General features: G+C 29.0%; 1 protein-coding gene across 1 annotated transcript; it reads right to left on the reverse strand.

Annotated features, from left to right (window-relative positions):
- Nucleotides 1–5,067: 5,067 nt before the first annotated feature.
- Nucleotides 5,068–6,931, reverse strand: LOC101204800 (cytochrome P450 89A2). Its single transcript, XM_004151696.3, has one exon. The coding sequence runs from the start codon at nt 6,820–6,822 to the stop codon at nt 5,284–5,286; it is 1,539 nt and encodes a 512-aa protein (XP_004151744.2). The 5' UTR covers nt 6,823–6,931; the 3' UTR covers nt 5,068–5,283.
- Between the last annotated feature and the right edge of the window lie 12,708 nt (nt 6,932–19,639).

Here is a 19,639-nt window from a genome sequence, read left to right on the forward strand (position 1 = left end):
CCTTCAATAGTTAAAAAATGATAAAAGCTATGAATGTAATTAATAAACATTGAAATAATAAAGTTATTCCTCACTCTCGCCCATGTAAATTAACTTAGAGAACATATCCAAATGGATAGTATTATTTTTTAACACATTCAAATTTAAGGCAAGTGGATATGATTATCATATTAACAAAATCACATTTCTATTTAATGATCTTCTAAGAAACAAACGTTCTAGACATAAAATCTCAAACCTAGTTTATTAATCTCTTGTAAACCATGCATGTCTCCCAACTTGATTGACACATTATTGGGTGGCTACAAACATTCTCTCTTACAATTATGAGATTAATGTTTCCACAATCAAATTAAATTTGAATTTGAAAAGTTGGGCTCTAAATATATACAACTCTTGAAAATAAAGACACTAAATCTTCTTCCCAGGAAGACGATTAGGCATCGGTTAAGGTATTCTTTGGCTTTTTAGTTTCTCTGTCTTTTAATGACTGCATGAGCGCATGATTGCACCCTAAAAACAATTTAAGAATCTAAATCTTAAAAAAAATGCATGAGCAAATTCTCTCAATACCAAACTGATAAATTTGATTTATAGTTTCTCCCATAAAAGAATTACGATGAAATCTCATGAAATAATTTTTAACCTGGACAAATACATACAGTTGTTAGTTGAGCTAAGGTCACGTGAGCTAGCTTTTACGAATTCATCAAAATTTAAAAACTTTAAATTACAAACTTTAAATTCAACTCATTAAAATTAAACACAATAACTAATTTAATCTCAATAAAATTTATAAACCCAAAATTATAAACAAAATTTCTTGATGGACAATACCCATCAATATATCATTTTTTTGGATGGACCTTACCCATGATCTTATTTTTTTGTCTTTGTCCATCAAGAAACATTACACTCATCAAGAAAATTCTAAATCCATAAAAAAATTCAAAACAAATATATATATATATATATATATATATATATATATATATATATATATATATATATATATATAATTAAGAAAATTCATTCCTTGATAGGTCTCGTCCATCAAGAAAACCTAACTAACTTGATTTGTCAGTCAACTAATATATTTTTCTTTGATGTTTATTGTCCATCGATAAATAATTTTCTTGACGTTTGTGGATAATTAACAAATTAAGGAAACTTTGCCCATCAAGGAAATCAAGAATCCACATTTTTTTGTATTTCTTCAACAAAATAAGGGAAATTTTCTTGACATACATGATCATTAAGATAAACATTATATCAAGAAAAATATGGTTCTTTGCCATGACCATCAAGAAATCAAAATTTTCATGCATCAAGGAAGACCAAATTTGTAGTAGTGTGAATTGAAAGAGTCTGACACGAATCACTCGATGCTAAATCACAAAGAGTGAATTAGGATCAAGATGACAACAAAATAGTCAAAATATTAGGAGCTTTACAAGAAGCGATGTCTTTTTAATTTACAACTTGGGAGTGTGTTATTGTAATGCCCTAAGTTTAGGAAGGGGATACGAATGAAGTGAGATATCATGTGTGAATGAAAGAGATTCTAAGGACATGAAAGTTGTGAGATTTGTTTCTAACTTCAGTATGAGAAATAAAATCTGGTTAAGAGTTTTAAAATTGGCGTTTTGGAGAAGAGGAGGTGTTTTGAAATAAGACTTCACGATAAGAAGTTGACATTTAAATCAATCAGCAGAAAGGATTAAGTGAGAAAATCTTATATGATTAAGTATAAGTTTTGTAATTAAGAAGTTAGTCCACGAGGGAGTCTTGAGAAGAGAAGGATTTGTGATAAAACCTATAAGTCTAAACACTCTCAAAAGAAATAGTCTTCATGGAAAAATGTTAAGGTTGGGTAGTCTGCAAAAGAAGTTATTACGTTAAGACCTTTGAAAGTTATATTAAGTGGTTGAAGTTATTCGTGGAATGAATGGAGTTAGGTGAGAAGAAAGGAATGACGAGAAAATGTCAAATATAATTTGACAAAAGTTAACGTGTAAGATTAAGAATTTAAGCATAACTGAGTTAGATATTAAATATACACGTGTAAAGTTTTAAGCAAAAGTTGATGAGCTGAGAAGAGTTAAGCATGACTAAGCTAGTTTAAAGGTTCTATAAATAGAGGGCTTGGTCATTAAGTAAGCATGAATATTTTACTAAAAGGCTAAACTGCTGCTGTTTACTTTGGCGAAAAGAAGAAGAAGAACAAAGGGTTAAATGTCGCGGTTTGTTTCGCAGAGAAGGCTATGCTAGAAGGCTAAGTATTTGTTATTGATCTTTTGCTTTAAAGTGTTCATACGATTTCAAAATGTGTTTTATAATGTTTAAAGAATTATTTTGATTATTGAAATTTAAATTATTATAAAATAGTGTTCAAACCATTAGTTGCTTCCTTAAATGAGTTAATTGTTATGTGCATATCTATAAAAGTATATATAAAAGTGTGTATGAGGAGAAACTTTTTGTTTTCAATTTTGGCAGTTTTGTTTGTTTCGTACTTGGATTTTATTGTAATTTGCTTTACATTTACTTTTAATTTGAAATTAATTATTGAAAAATATTTGGACATAAATAATTTTAACATTTTCTCTTCAATTAATTATATCATTAAAATTTCTCCAAAAACCATTCTCATTCCCTTAACTTCTACCTATTCACATTCAACTTTCTTGCAAATTAATTATTTTGTAGTTACTTCAACCTTTAAATTTCTTTTTCCTTTTCAAATCTTCTCATATAAATATCACATTCTTTTTCTTTTCTATGCATGCTCACAATGAAAAGTTAATATAGTGTGAAGAAATTAGTCTTCCAACAAGTTTAAATAAAGATTTGTGAGCCAAAGTTATTACAAAAGAGCCCTGAACCCTTCATCATATTTTTGCAACGTCTAGGAGCAACCAATCAACCCAATGTAAAAGATGCATAGAAATTGATGAGAATTCAAGGATGAATAATGTAAAAGTGGGAGACTAAAGAGAGAACTGTCATAGACATCATTTCCAAAAAATAATAAAGTGACGTGCGAATGCCAAAGAACTATTTTTTAGTTTTTAATTATTGCTTTTGCTCATGTTATTTTTTTTCATTTAATTAATTTTTTTTATTAATAAAATGGTGAAATGTGGTTAATACATTTTTATTGTGTTTGAATTATGTAACTTTTGTTCCAATCTATCTATTAGTTATAGTTAAAGGTAATACAATGTGTAAAAGTAATTATTAGTTATAGTTAAAGATAATACAATGTGTAAAAGTATAAATATAAGAGTAGTATCTCCGTTCTGTCCTAAAAAATTAATTTAAAATAATAAAAACTTTAAATTTAATTATTTTAGAATTTTAAAAGTGTTAGAAGTTTGAATAGTTTGATCAAGTAATTATTAAAAAGTCATAACAAATTTATAATTTAACAATAAATTATAATAAATTTAAATTTTTGAAAAGTTTGAAAATTTTAATAATTTAACCGACTACTCAACTCTTGAAATTAAATAGACCATCTTAGCGTACATTTTTCTATAAAAATCTTGTATGTGTATTTGTTTTTTCTTTTTCAAACTCAACCCTGTTTCAAAATTAGTTGTTTGATGTATAATGTACTAGAGCATAAAAGATAATCGCATTTTTTTTATAAAAAGTTACGTGTGTTTATTTTTGTTTTTCTTGACAGATAATTTATTTATTTGGTATGATATAAGATATTAGATAAGTGTACTAAGTTTTTTTTTTCCTTCCTATAATAAATTATAAAGTAAGTGCTTTAATAAATAATGTATAATTATATTTGAAAAAGTAATTTTAAATTTGATTTTAAACATCAACAAGTAAATAAAAGAAAAATTATCTCAAGTGCATATACTAATCTCTTCCCTCCAATATATGTTTTCACGTTTTCTTTAATGAATACAATCTTCTTCCTACCAAGAAATGATATAAACTTTGAAAAAAAATATTTTTAAAATGAAAGTGGTATGTTTTACTAAAAACAAAGTTTTGTTATAATTCAAGAATTTAACATTGGTTGTAAGTTTATTTTTTAATGCATTATATCTTATAGAATATACTAAACCTTAAACATTAACGTAAAATCAATTTTAATTTTCTCCATTTTCCACTCTCATTTTGGAATACTTATGAAAACATTTTTTTCTTTAATAAACTCATTATCCAATAATTTTAATGATAACAATAGTAATATATCTTTTATACCTTTTATTTTTAAATGATGTATCTTTTGTACTTTTGAAAATTAATTTTGTTTAATTTTGTTACACGTGATTTTTTTTTATTTTCATATTTTTTACATTCATTTAACAAGTTGAAAGAGTCACGTGCTATACACATGTTGAATGACTAGTAAAGTTAGAGGTAACCATGTAGAAAAGGCCTGCATGGTGGAATGAAGTCAACAAATGTAGAAAAGAACTACATTGTGCTAGGCAGCCTGAGTAACAAAAACGAATTTGTATGTTCTTGAATGCTATTGATATAATAGTCTAAACGTGAAGTAATGAAACCAAACATAAAAAACGATTCGAGATCCTTGACGAAATGAATGGTTGTAGTGTACACCAAAAAATATTTTTTTTGATCGAGACACATTCTTGTGGTTTTGCATTAAGGTTATCTCTGGATTATGTTTGCTTCAATGAGAATTAGCTTGCAATTGGTCATGGTGATGATCGAGCACTTGCGGTATTTTGTTTTTTTATTTTTTATTTTCAAGCAATTTCAATTGTGATTTCGATTGTGAACTTACATTAATGTGTTTACGCAATTCTTTCAATTTTGCTATGAGGTTTCCATCGTTCATCAAGGATTCACTTGCAATTTGGTGATTTTGAAGAATACAAACCCAACGCTGAGTTGCTTTTCATTTGTCGAAATATGTTTATAGGTGATTTTGAAGGTGTATTCGTCTGTTATATAATTGAGAATTGTAAGAAAAATGTGTACGTTTTGAAGTACATACCGATACCATGTTGCACAATTCGCAATTATATGTTTAATATAGGACATTATTAATCAAACAATAAATAAGAAACAATTATCAAATACGTTTTTTGTTTCTGTTTTTTATTTTTTTAGAAAAGAAACAGAAATTATCAAACAAGGAGAACAGAAACTTACCAAACTAGCCCTAAATCACGTTCTTAAGTTCTTGGAAAACATGAAACATAAACTAAGAAATAGGTAGGAAATCGGAAGGGAAATATTATTAAATAGGGGTGAGTAGCCAAAGGAAAGATTTAGGTTCACATTTCACCGGGGATTTATTTTGGCTTTAAGAGGCTTTTCCATAACCACCGTGAAGGCCACCTTCTCCGACAGACTAACTTCCTCTCCCTTCACCTCTTTCCATTCAAACTTCCATATCAGGTTCCCAATGAAATATTCCATATGAAGAATCGCTAGTTCAAATCCAGGACACATCCTTCTCCCTATTCCGAATGGCATCATCTTTATCTCTTTGCTCCCTGTTATATCAAACTCAACTCCTCCTCCTCCGCCTTTCATGAACCTCTCCGGCTTAAACTCCATCGGATCTTCCCACACTTTTGAATTCCAACCCATCTCTGCTACCATGAAATTCACTGTCCCATTCTTTGGTATCACGTAATTTTCCAACACCGTGTCTTCTGTCACTGTGTGTGGTAGCACGAAATGTCCTGGTGGGTGTCTTCTTAATCCTTCTAAAACCACAGCTTTTAGATATGGGATTTTCTCCAAGTCTTCTTCCTTCACCTCTTTCCCTGGTCCATCTCCCATTACTTCTTTCATTTCTGAGAAGAGCTTGTGCTGGATTTCTGGGTTTTTCACAATATTCGCCATTGTCCATTGCAGAGCCGTGCAGGTGGTGTCGGTGCCCCCGACGAGGAACTCAGAGCATATGGTGACTATCTCCTCATTAGTAAGCTTTCTATTGTCCTCGTGGGATAGCTCCAAATCGAGCAATGTGTCCACATATGATATCGCGAATTCTTCTTCTTCTTCCGTGTGGGCTCTGTTTACTCTGTTTTGATTGACCTTCCTTCGAGCTTCAATCAAAGGAATTAGGACCTTTTCTTGGTTCCTTCTCAGTTGGATAAGCATTTCCCAGCGTTTTCGAAATAGAATCTTAGTGAGTTTAGGCCAAAAATTGAGAATGTCGAAAGGTGAAAAACTCAATATAAGCGCTCGCTCCACGTTCTCGATTTCTCGAATCTTGGATTCATCAAGTCTATCCCCAAAGCACATTAGCACCAACAAACAAAACATGGCGTACTGAAAGTGCTCCATGAATAAGACGGGGTTTCCAAATTCAGAATGAGAGTGGAGGCGATTGAAAAGAATATCCAAAACCCACTTGCGAGCTTTAGTGTAGGAACTGATACGGGAAGGATGAAGGATTTTGGAAGTGAGATTGCGGCGGAGGAGGCGCCAGAGTGGGCCGTAAGGAGCGCTGTTGATGTTGTGTTGGTTGCTAGAGACGATCTTGGTCATGGGTAGGGTGGGTGGACGATCGGCGAAGAGAGCACCGTTAATGACGAGGGCCTTGAAGGCAATGGAGCGGTCGGCAATGAAGATGGCGGGGCGATTGCCAATGGGGAGGGTGATGACAGGGCCATATTTGGCGAAGAAACTGTGGAGAAGAGATTCAATTTGGAGAGGGGATTTGCAGAGCCACTGGAAATGAGTGATGATGGGAAATGAAGGTGGGCATGGTGGAAGCTTTGTGGAGCTTCGAAAATGGGTAAAAATAGAGGTGATCAAGAGAGTAGAGATGCATAGGGAAACGAGAATGATGAACCAAATCCCCATTTTTGTCTTTGTGTTTTGGAGATTGAATGTTGAATTCCACCGAGAGAATTTATAGGGGCGCTTGGTGCGAAAATTAAATGTTTGTGGGCTTGTTCGGTGTGTTCTATGGTTCGAAATTATACATAGTTACTCTTGGAGCGGAGGATTTAGAAATATGGATTTTTTATGTCTGTGTTTGGAGTACTAGTTTTGAATGAATGGATTGAACTAATGAGATACTTGCAAAATGATAAAATAAGTTATAATAATTAAGTTTATAGCACACACATTTTATTATTTGCAAAAATAGCAAAAACGAACGAAGCCCAACCCAAACATCAAGTGGTAAAATATCACAAATACCCTTGTTACTAATATATGTTTGATACACCTTATACACGTCTGATATACCTAATACACCTCTTAATACACCTTATACTTCTTGATACATCCAATACATTTGATTGATACACTTGATACATCTGATACTCTTTGATACACTCGATACCGAAACATTACTAATATATGTTTGATACACCTGATACACTGCAGATACATTTAGTATTCTTCACTTATACAATCAATTGATTTAATGCATTTGATATGCTTGAAGTCCTACTTATACACTTGATATACACTTGTAAACTTGTTTCATATACTTGATATTGATTCACTTTACTGATATGTTTTAACAATATATTGTTGATATACTTGATAATGATATACTGAGTTACATCATTCATATACTTAATAATACTCTAATGAACTGCATAACATTTGAAAAAACGAAAATCACATAGTAAGTATATTAACCAACTAATACATATAATATAAGTATATCACAACACTGATATACGAAATTGAGACAAAGTAAAACCAAAAAATTAATGTAAAAAAACAAAACAAAATCATTTGGAATCAAATTCAAATGATTATGACCTTCAAAAGTGAGAGCATAAATAAATAATGAGTAGGACATTAAAAAGAAGAAGAGAAATGAGTTATTGAATGGTAGTTTAGGAATAATATCAAATTTAAGATGGAAAAGTGAAAATTTTGTCATATTTGCAAAATTCTAAAACAATATACTATAATTGCTATATCATATTCTCAAAATACTATCATATGCAATTTTTCTTAATTAATTAATGTATCAAATTTTTAATTGATTCATTTCCTATATTTTCTAACTCTAATTCAATTGATGGACTCTATTGATTTTCATGAAAATAATATAAAAAACAAAAAAATTTAACATTTGATAATAATAATTTTGATTATTGTTGCATTAACATGAATAGTCTAATTAGGAATCTTACAAATCATTCACATAATATAACAATTATATATTTGAATAAGTTATAAAAATTCTAGTTAAACAGCGTTAAAAATGGTCTAATAAGTTTCAATATAATTATAACCAAAAGGTTCATACAAAAGTGAAAAGTGAAGTAGAGTTATATTTACCTATGCATAGTTATGATTGTCTTTTTATCATATTTGAAATCCAATCCGATTTCACCCTAATATGCATGCATATTTTAAATCCAATCTGATTTGTATATATAGCACATGTTTTAAAGATGTACTAACATTTGGTGAAAACGGTCGTTGATCAATGGTAAAAACAATCACATGTTTTAGATTTTATCAATCATAAGATATTGTCGAAAGCAGAGCAACAACTGCATATGCGTATGACATTTCTTTAGCTACTTGCTTGATTCAACTTGCTTAAAAGATCTGCTTAGAAAATTGAGGTTGTTTGTGTTTATGGGTCACCCAATTGCTGTCAAGAGTTTGTCCCAAATTATTTCTGTAACCTTACAATTCAGAAGAAGGTGGTTGAAGTCTTCATCATTGGCATACCCAAAGTATCCAAATATACATATTGAAAATATGAAGTTTGAAAAATGAAAAGAAATACATAAAACTAAAATTAAAAACAAATTGATCAACCTGACTTAAAAATGATAGCCAGGACAGAGACATGTGCTTGGGTGACCCAAGGCTGCAGGCATTGAGCGTACTGAAAACAACAACAGTATAAATTGGCCACCTCTTTTTGTATAGCATTTAAAAGTTTTATTTTTCCTTTCTTAAAATATGCTATACAAAAACTCAAAACTCAAAAGATACTATTTCATGTGCTGCTTCAGTAGATACCTTTTATTTTTCAACTTTTTTCTCTTTTATGGTTCAATCAATTATGAACTAATGCCTATGAAGATTTACGGCCAAATTTAGTTGTTAAATTATATGTTTGAATCTTCCTCATGAATCTTAAATTTCTACTTGGATTAGAGTTTCTAAATGCTAATTCGTCTAAGGAGATGAAAAGTTTTAAAGAGAGAAAGAGAGAAATATTTGGAGAACCACACTTGGGTTTGTCGCTTATCATGGGGCCAAATAAAATTAGGGCTAAATAAGATAAAATGGCAATAAGAAAATAATTATAAAAATAGCATAATCATTAAAAAAAGAATTCTCAACATTCTATATCGATAAAAGTTCATCGTTAAAAAGACCACAACCACACTGATAATTGGAGAGCTGCAATGTAATGTAGATTATTAGAAATTAAGGGAGTTAAAAAACATGAATAGAGAATAAAAATGAGATCATGAAAACATTGAAGAAGAGGGTTGAATTGAAAACTGTCGAAAAGATATGAATTTTGTGTATTACAAATTGGGTCTAAAACTTTCGAACCAAACATGAATTTTGGATTACTTTGTAGTTTGTTATCCAATGTTTTACTCATGTATTCAAAAGGTTTTGTTTTTGTAACTTTCTCCACGACATGCATCTGGAATTTAAACATATAGCCTATGGTTTTGGAATTTAAACATATAGCCTATGTATTCAAAAGGTTTCGTAGCAATTAGAGCAACAAATAGATGAAATAATATCTTTCGACTTCTTCCATAGCATATCTAAAATGAAAAAGAAAAAGCTATCTTTAAAAGATGTGGCCAATTTAGAGTGTTGTGTTTTCTTATGCTCAATACCAGCCTTGGGTCCTCATCCAACCACAGCCTCTCTCAGTCTGTCCCTGCTGGCTATGATCTTCTTCAAGTCAGTTTAATTTCTTTTAATTTTGGTTTTATATTTATTTTCTTTTTTCCAACTTCAGATTTTCAATATGTATATTTGAGTATATTTTCTCAAATTTTGAATTATGTTTGTGTATTGTTTTAAATTTAACTTTATTGTTTTTGGTATAGATCTTAAAGGGGCATTTTTAAAAACAGATAAAAACTTTTTTTTACCAAGACATTCATTTAAATATTTTGCAATTACAAAATTTACATAATATTATAATTGGAATTTGAGTTCACATTATCATTTAGAAAAAAATAGCTTGAGTGATAAATAATCTTGCACGTCAAATTTTAAGTAACTTATGTGAATGATAGAATCAGTTGTCAAATTGTAATTAATCTTTATATTTGACATTAATGTAAACGTTTTACAATTATGATTTTATATTTTAATGCATGCTATATACCTTTTTTATTTTACATAATTAAATGGTTAATATACGTTAATGTAACAAAAACTCCTAAATATCTAATAGTTATATGCATAAATGGCACAAGGAAAAAATTTTAACTAATAGCAAATATAGCACAAAGATAAAATAAAAGCATTTATAAGATAAAAGTAGTAAAATATCACCAAAATGCCTACATCCAACCATCATTTTGAACTTTTTTTTGGTCAAATTTATCAATTAAAAAACTATTACCAATAGCATTTATCATTGGTAGTTGCTATCACTGATATATGCTATTACGGATAGATTTCAATTTGAGAAATTTTCACACACTTCTTGATTTTTTTCATGTTGAAAGTTATCACTAAAATCTACTATGAGTGAATATCACTAATAATTGTTATCAATTGTTGTCACGGATAGCTACAGTACAATCAATTAGCTATCAGTGATAATTAACTTGTAATCATTACATTTTTTTTTTCTTAAATTGAAATTGATCATTCATAGCAATTGATAACGGATATATGTTGCTATCACTAAATAAAAACTATCACTAATAGCTTTTAATTTGAGAATGAAAATAATGAGTATGAACGAAACCTTTTGATGCACGAGCAAAACATTGGATAACAAATTAAACGGCAAAGTTATATCCAAAATAGAGGTATGGTTTGAAAGTTTTAAACCCAATTAGTAATACAAAATTCCTTTCTTTATGACAATTTTCAATTCAATCATTTTCTTCGAATGTTTTCACGCTTCATGATTTCATTTTTATTCCGTATATTCGATTATTACTCATCTTTGATGTTTTCAATGCTCATTTGTTAATTACCACGGTGGTTGTGATCTTTTCACGATGATTTTAATATTTTTATAATTAATTTTTTTATTGCTATGGGTGTAAAGTAAACATTTAATTTTGTTATTCATATTATTCAGCCCTAAATTTTATTTCATCCCATTATAAGTTGACAAACCCTAGCGTGGTTCTCCAAATATTTCTCTAGTTGTCTCTCTCTAAAACTCTTCACCTCCTTAGTTGGATTAGCATTTAGAAACTCTAAACCAAGTGTGGAAGATTCAAACATAAAACAAACCGTAAATCTTCACAGGCATAAATTCATAATTGATTGACCCATGAAAAAGAAAATAGTTGAAAAATATGAAACTAAAATTTGAAACATAGCATATTTTAGCCCAAAAAAAAAAAGAAGTACTATTGTTAATTAAATGCTATAGAAAAAGATGTGGCCAATTGAGAGTGTTGTATTTTTTCATAGTCTGAATATAGCAGCCTTGGGCGATGCAAGCACATACTGTCCGGCTATTGTTTCCATCTCAGTATAATTTATTTTAATTTTAGTTTTATATTTGTTTTCATTTTTCAACTTCAAATTTTCAATAGGTTTTTTTCAAAAATATTACAAAACACACATATATTCAGACGGTATAGAACAATTTCGAAAATAGACATATAATGTAAAATATAAAAAATGTCTAAATCAACGCGCGATTAATTGGCTACTTGTGCGAATAATATATCTGGTACATTGTCACTGTTGTTTAGATTTGGCTACATGATCACTAAATGATTTTTTTTTCAAAATTATTTGGTACACGATCGTTTAAATTTGGTGATCGTTTACCTTTTGTTGTTTAGATTTCGATACCAAATCCCAAATCTACATTATTGTTTTTTCAAGATTCTTTGCTAGATAATCGTTTAGATTTGGTTAAACGGTTTTTTCTAAGATTTTTTGTACACGATCATTTAGATTTGACTATCAAATCTTAACGATTTTTTTTTTCATATTCTTTGATACGCGATTTTTTCAACATTTTTTTTCAAGATATTTTATATTTAGTATACGAACTTAAACCAAATAACACTTTGAAAAAAGTTAATACAATATTTATGATTGATTGAAAAAAATCACTATTTCAAAAAAAAAAAATTATGATGTGGGTAATGCCTTTGTGAATAAGTACCCCAAGTTGTCGTTCGAAGAAATTTGTTGAACACTAATATCACCACTTTCTTCAAGGTCATGTATATAGAAGAGTTTTTGGTGAGATTTGTTCTATCTCCTTTTATATATACCCTCATTTAATTTGTGTTACACATGCAATATTGTTCTCAAATAATAATGTTGGTGGATTTTTATTGAACGACAAACCACATGTTTCGTGAATATGATGAGTCATTGACCTCAACCATACACGTTCTCTACTAGCTTCATGAATTGCAAGAATTTTTGCATGATTCGATGAAGTGGCAGTAATGGTTTGCTTTAAAGATCGCCAAGATATAGCCGTTCCTTCACATGTAAACAGATAACCTATTTGAGATCTTGCTTTGTGTGGGTCCGACAAATATCCAACATCTGCATAACAAACTAAATCAAAGTTTGATTTGTTTGAATAAAACAAACTCATATTAATCATCCCTCGAAGATAGCAAAGTACATGTTTAACTTTATTCCAATGTCTTTTTGTTGGAGAAAAACTATATCTTGCTAATAAATTTACAGAAAATGCTATATTTGGTCTTGTGTTATTAGCAAGATACATTAGTGCACCTATTGCACTAAGGTATGACACTTCAGGACCAAGTAATTCTTCATTATCTTCTTTATGTCAAAAGATATCATTTTTCACATCTAGTAATCGAACCACTATTAGAATATTCAATGGGTGTGCTTTGTCCATGTAGAATTTTTTTAAAATCTTTTTTGTATATATCTGTTGAGCAAGAAATTTCGGCCAATTAAATTTTGTCACATCATCACAGCAAATATTTACATAATTATATTTTATTGGATTTTGATAATTAAGTTTACTCAATCCAATCCAATTCAAGACCAATAAGCAGATTAGCCAAGTTCAAGCTCAACAAGCGGATGGATCCAAGCCCAATAAAGCAAATGGGCTCAAGCCCAAGTTCAAATCCAATAAGGCAAATGGGCCCAAGCCTAAGCCTAATAGGCAAATTGGTCAAAGTTCAAGCCCAACAAGCAAATAGGCCAAAGCCCACCTAAAGCCCACAAAATTTCTCTATAAATATAGACATTTGTCATTCATTTCAGGAGGTTTTTGGTTGAAGGAAGAAGTGAAGCTCTGAAGAATTGAAGATTCAAACTTCTACAAGCTCTCAAGACGTGCAAGTTCGTATCAACCTCGAGATCAACAACTTCTGAAAAATTGAAGACTTGGAAGATTAAACTTTTCTTGAATTCCAGAAGATCGAAGTTCAAATCGACTTGCAACAACAATATCCTGAAGACCAAAGATCGAGAAGTTCTAAGTTTTAACTTGTATTCGAGAGAAAGCATCAAATGAGTAAATACTAGAGATTGTATGCACAATATTCAATATTTATCAATATAACAAAGTTCAATTCCACGAAATATATTTTCTCAAAATCTCGTGTGAACAATATCGATTGATCAATAAAAATTTTGTCGGCTAAATGCTCGATTTGTAAGCCAAGACAAAATTTTGTTTTGCTAAGATCTTTCATCTCAATTTCCTTTTTGAGATATTCTATTGTCTTCGAAAGCTATTGAGCTCCAATTATATTTAAATCATCAACATATACAGCTATAATAGCAAATTCTGACTACGATTTCTCAATAAAAACACATGGACAGATTTAATTATTTTGATAATCTTCTTTCAATAAATATTCACTTAAGCGATTGTACCATATTCGTGCTGATTGTTTCAATCCATGTAATGATCTTTGTAATTTGATTGAATATAATTCTTCATAATTTAAATTATATGATTCAAGTATATCCTTTGGGGATTTTTATATAGATTTCATTTTTCAAATATTCATACAAATATGTTGTAACTATATGTATAAGATGCATGTCAAACTTTTCACAAGGCCGAGAGAATGAACCACCCTCGGAAAGTTCAATGATTTAACTAGTTCAATTTCATTTGCTTTATGCTTTATTTTCAAGCTAAGACAAAACATATAATCTCAAATTCTTTCTAGAGAAATTTTGTTGCCTTTGAAATCTCTTAAGTACTCAAATCATCAATAATATATAATAAATCTTATATTGTGATTTATTTTAAAAAGCATACGGACAAATAGGGGTTATTCTTATACCCTCGTATCAACAAGAATGTAATAAGATGATGATATTCGTCTGGAATATTTTATAATTAACTCTCTTATTGTTGAATCATATGTTTTTCTAACCTATAATCCTTCAGAGATAGAATTATTAATAGATCCATAAGGTGTATGTTAAGCATTCCATACACAATAAGATATGTTAGATAGTATCCACCATAGGAGAATATGTATTTCTCATATAACTAATATCAGTTCTTTGCGATAATTATTATGGAACTTGTCCCACTTTCTATTTGTTTTTCTTACAAATAATTGCTTGTATTTTGCATGTTCGACATTCTCTAAATGTCTAAACTACTAGTTCTCACAATTTGAAACATAAGTTTATTTGATTGGATTGTTTCTTATCACATAAGTCAATCCTTTATGTGTCGTCGCGACATTGTTCAATATGTCCAAGTACATATTACTTATAAAATAATACTCATTTTCATATAAATAATATCGTGAGCAACATTGTATGCAAAAGTGTTGTCAATTTATTTAAGTATGGTTCCATCTTTATCTTGTCATGACATATAATCTTATCGAGAGCTCTTTACTATCCTTATTTACTTTCTATGCAAAAGATTCTTATGAGTACTCATATTCAGGATTTCTTCTAGAATATCCTTATTCTTAACTGAGACATTAATTGACTACTTCTTCTTCGAGGATCTTTCTCTTTGGAACTCACATTTTTCTGCCACACTTCAAGCGTGTAGTATTGACAACTATGTAGTATTATCTTTGTAACCACTATCACTCGATCACTTTCTAACAATTGTAAATGTTCTATAAATGTGTTTGTATTTGATTTAATATCGTTTTATTACAAATGAGACATCTTTTGAACTTTTAGTTCAAAGTAATCTGTATGATGATCAAAATTAGACAATACTTATGCATTTCATCCATTGATTTTCCAATATTTTCTTAATTTCTTCTCTAATGTTGAAATTTTGTCTCATTAATGAGAACTAGCAAACTGCATAGCAAATATACCATTCATCCAGGATTTAATTGTTTCATCATCTTAAACATGATCTCATATAGATTTAGAAGTTTTGCTATTCAAACATAAGCTACAAGATATTCATTCAATTATTTCAATCAATTATCAAATGCTCGGGATGCAAACTCACTAGCATTCTCAAAACAAAATAATAAGTATATCTTTGACCATCAACAAAATGCACCAACAAGAATTAATAAACCATGAATCTGATCTTCCAAAAAGCACGAGAGTTTCGATTTCAAAATTTGCTAGTGAGAGTTTGATAATTAACCTCTTGAGAACAAGATATCCTGACAATTTATTACATAAAAGAATCTTCTAGTTCTTCAATGGATGTCAATGTATATTTTCAATAATGCATCAATTTCATTATCGACCCAAAATGACTCTCATGTCAAATAAAGTTATATTTGGATCAATGAACTTCAGGTTCATTGTTGCATATATATCAATTACACGAATGTGTGTAATATAATTGAGAAGTAAAAGTACACAAATTTTCTATATGCACTACCCGCATAAGATTATGTATATAATATATGTATTTCATATATTATTCTTAAAATCAATCTATTTAGATGATATCGATTACAACATATGTCTTCCCAATTTACTAAACTTCTCTTGATAGATATACAAAGAATTAGTAAAGTATATTAAGACGATCAATCAAGACTATCAAGTTTTGAAGACGTATTGTTTACTTTAAAATATAATATGCATAGATGTACAATATGCAACGCATAAATATCAATTATTCTTATTCTTTCAAGAGATTAAAAGGAAATTCAAATATTTCATCTAGATATAAATGGTTAAAAAAAATAATAATTTTTTTTTTGGGAGATTGTAAGTAATTTGTGATATCTAAATAATATCATATTTATAAGGTTAAAATAAAAGTTACGATATCTTTAAGAGATACAAATAATTTCTCAAAGTTTGTTTTCAGACATCGGTCTCCTTTTCATCTTTAAGAATTTTAATTTTTCAAATTGACTCTTAACGTACGACAAGTACATGATCATTAAGTACATGATTATTGTATTTTTTTCCAAACCATATTTAGAAAATAAAATTCTCGTATAAATATGTATGGTTTTAATCAAATAAACACTTCTTCTCAATTAACATAATTTTGATCTTACTAAATATTGTGGGGATAGTTGCAAATTTAGCAATTAGATTCAAATTCTTTCAAGAGAAATTTTGTTACGTTTGAAATCTCTTAAGGAGTTTCTACTCAAATCATCAATAATATATAATAAATCTTATATTGTGATTTCTTACAAGCATACGGACAATACGGACAAATAGACAAAATTTCAACATTAGAGAAGAAATTAAGAAAATATTGGAAAATCAATGGATGAAATGCATAAGTATTGTCTAATTTTGATCATCATACAGATTACTTTGAACTAAAAGTTCAAAAGATGTCTCATTTGTAATAAAATGATATCAAATCAAATACAAACACATTTATAGAACATTTACAATTGTTAGAAAGTGATCGAGTTATAGTGGTTACAAAGATATCATCTAAGAATGATATCCTAGTGCAACAAGTTGACAATACTACACGCTTGAAGTGTGGCAGAAAAATGTGAGTTCCAAAGAGAAAGATCCTCGAAGAAGAAGTAGTCAATTAATGTCTCAGTTAAGAATAAGGATATTCTAGAAGAAATCCTGAATATGAGTACTCATAAGAATCTTTTGCATACAAAGTAAATAAGGATAGTAAAGAGCTATCGATAAGATTATATGTCATGACAAGATAAAGATGGAACCATACTTAAATAAATTGACAACACTTTTGCATACAATGTTGCTCACGATATTATTTATATGAAAATGAGTACTATTTTATAAGTAATATGTACTTGGACATATTGAACAATGTCGCGACAACACATAAAGGATTGACTTATGTGATAAGAAACAATCCAATCAAATAAACTTATGTTTCAAATTGTGAGAACTAGTAGTTTAGACATTTAGAGAATGTCGAACATGCAAAATACAAGCAATTATTTGTAAGAAAAACAAATAGAAAGTGGGACAAGTTCCATAATAATTATCGCAAAGAACTGATATTAGTTATATGAGAAATACATATTCTCCTATGGTGGATACTATCTAACATATCTTATTGTGTATGGAATGCTTAACATACACCTTATGGATGTAGTCATTATACATTTATATGAATCTATTAATAATTCTATCTCTGAAGGATTATAGGTTAGAAAAACATATGATTCAACAATAAGAGAGTTAATTATAAAATATTCCAGACGAATATCATCATCTTATTACATTCTTGTTGATACGAGGGTATAATTAACACAATATAAGATTTATTATAAGACAAATGTTGAAATTTTGTCTCATTAATGAGAACTAGCAAACTGCATAGCATTTTCAAAACAAAATAGTAAGTATATCTTTGACCATCAACAAAATGCACCAACAAGAATTAATAAACCATGAATCTGATCTTCCAAAAAGCATGAGAGTTTCGATTTCAATTTTTGCTAGTGAGTGTTTGATAAATAACCTCTTGAGAACAAGATACCCTGAAAATTTATTACATAAAAGAATCTTCTAGTTCTTCAATAGATGTCAATGTATATTTTCAATCATGCATCAATTTCATTATTGACCCAAAATGACTCTCATGTCAAATAAAATTATATTTGGATCAATGAACTTCAGTTTCATTGTTGCATATATATCAATTACACGAATGTGTGTAATATAATTGAGAAGTAAAAGTACACAAATTTTCTATATGCACTACCCGCGTAAGATTATGTATATAATATATGTATTTCATATATTATTCTTAAAATCAATCTATTTAGATGATATCGATTACAACATATGTCTTCCCAATTTACTAAACTTCTCTTGATAGATATACAAAGAATTAGTAAAGTATATTAAGACGATCAATCAAGACTATCAAGTTTTGAAGACGTATTGTTTACTTTAAAATATAATTTGCATAGATGTACAATATGCAACGCATAAATATCAATTATTCTTATTCTTTCAAGAGATTAAAAGGAAATTCAAATATTTCATCTAGATATAAATAGTTAAAAAAAATAATAATCTGTTTGGGAGATTGTAAGTAATTTGTGATATCTAAATAATATCATATTTATAAGGTTAAAATAAAAGTTATGATATCTTTAAGAGATACAAATAATTTCTCAAAGTTTGTTTTCAGACATCGGTCTCCTTTTCATCTTTAATAATTTTAATTTTTCAAATTGACTCTTAACGTACGACAAGTACATGATCATTAAGTACACGATTATTGTATTTTTTCCAAACCATATTTAGAAAATAAAATTCTCGTATAAATATGTATGGTTTTAATCAAATAAACACTTCTTCTCAATTAACATAATTTTGATCTTACTAAATATTGTGGGGATAGTTGCAAATTTAGCAATTAGATTCAAAATAATTAAGTATATATCGACATTTTAAAAAAATTACAAATATAACAAAATTTGTCAAATTCTATCCATGATACAACTCTATCACCGATAGACCATGTTGTAAATATTGGTCTATCACTGATAGATCATAGAAGTCTATCAACGATATAAGTCTATCAATTACAATTACCGATTATTATTTGAGTTAAAGTTTAATTGAGTCCAAAGGTAAGCTTAATTTAGCACAAATGCTAATAATGTCCAAACCCAACTAATTAAGCTCATAGGCATAATGCATGAACCAAAGCATACAAGGAATTCTTCCAATAATTAGAAGACTTCTTAGCAAGACTTCGAAGTTGAATTACATTTTGATCATACGCATTCAATTGAGAGAGAATTAGAGAATCAGAGAATAAAGTGCTAGAGATCAAACTACATCGCATCTTAATCTACACGAACACAAGTTCAACTACACAAAACATGTTTCTCCAAAACCTCATGTAAACATTTTCATTTAAATTCTTCGAATGAAAATTTTCAAAATTTACATTTATAAAAATAAGTGTATCTCTAAATAATCCTTAAATAAAACCGTAGGCTATAATACAAACATTAATAGCCAAGAAAATAAATGACCAATTTTAAATGTTCCAACTCCAAAAGTGACTAAAAACATTTGATTTTTAAATACAGTTAAACATATTATTAGATTCTTTCAATTAGAA

This window comes from Cucumis sativus, chromosome 2, assembly GCF_000004075.3.
Source record: "Cucumis sativus cultivar 9930 chromosome 2, Cucumber_9930_V3, whole genome shotgun sequence".
Taxonomy (NCBI): Eukaryota; Viridiplantae; Streptophyta; class Magnoliopsida; order Cucurbitales; family Cucurbitaceae; genus Cucumis; species Cucumis sativus.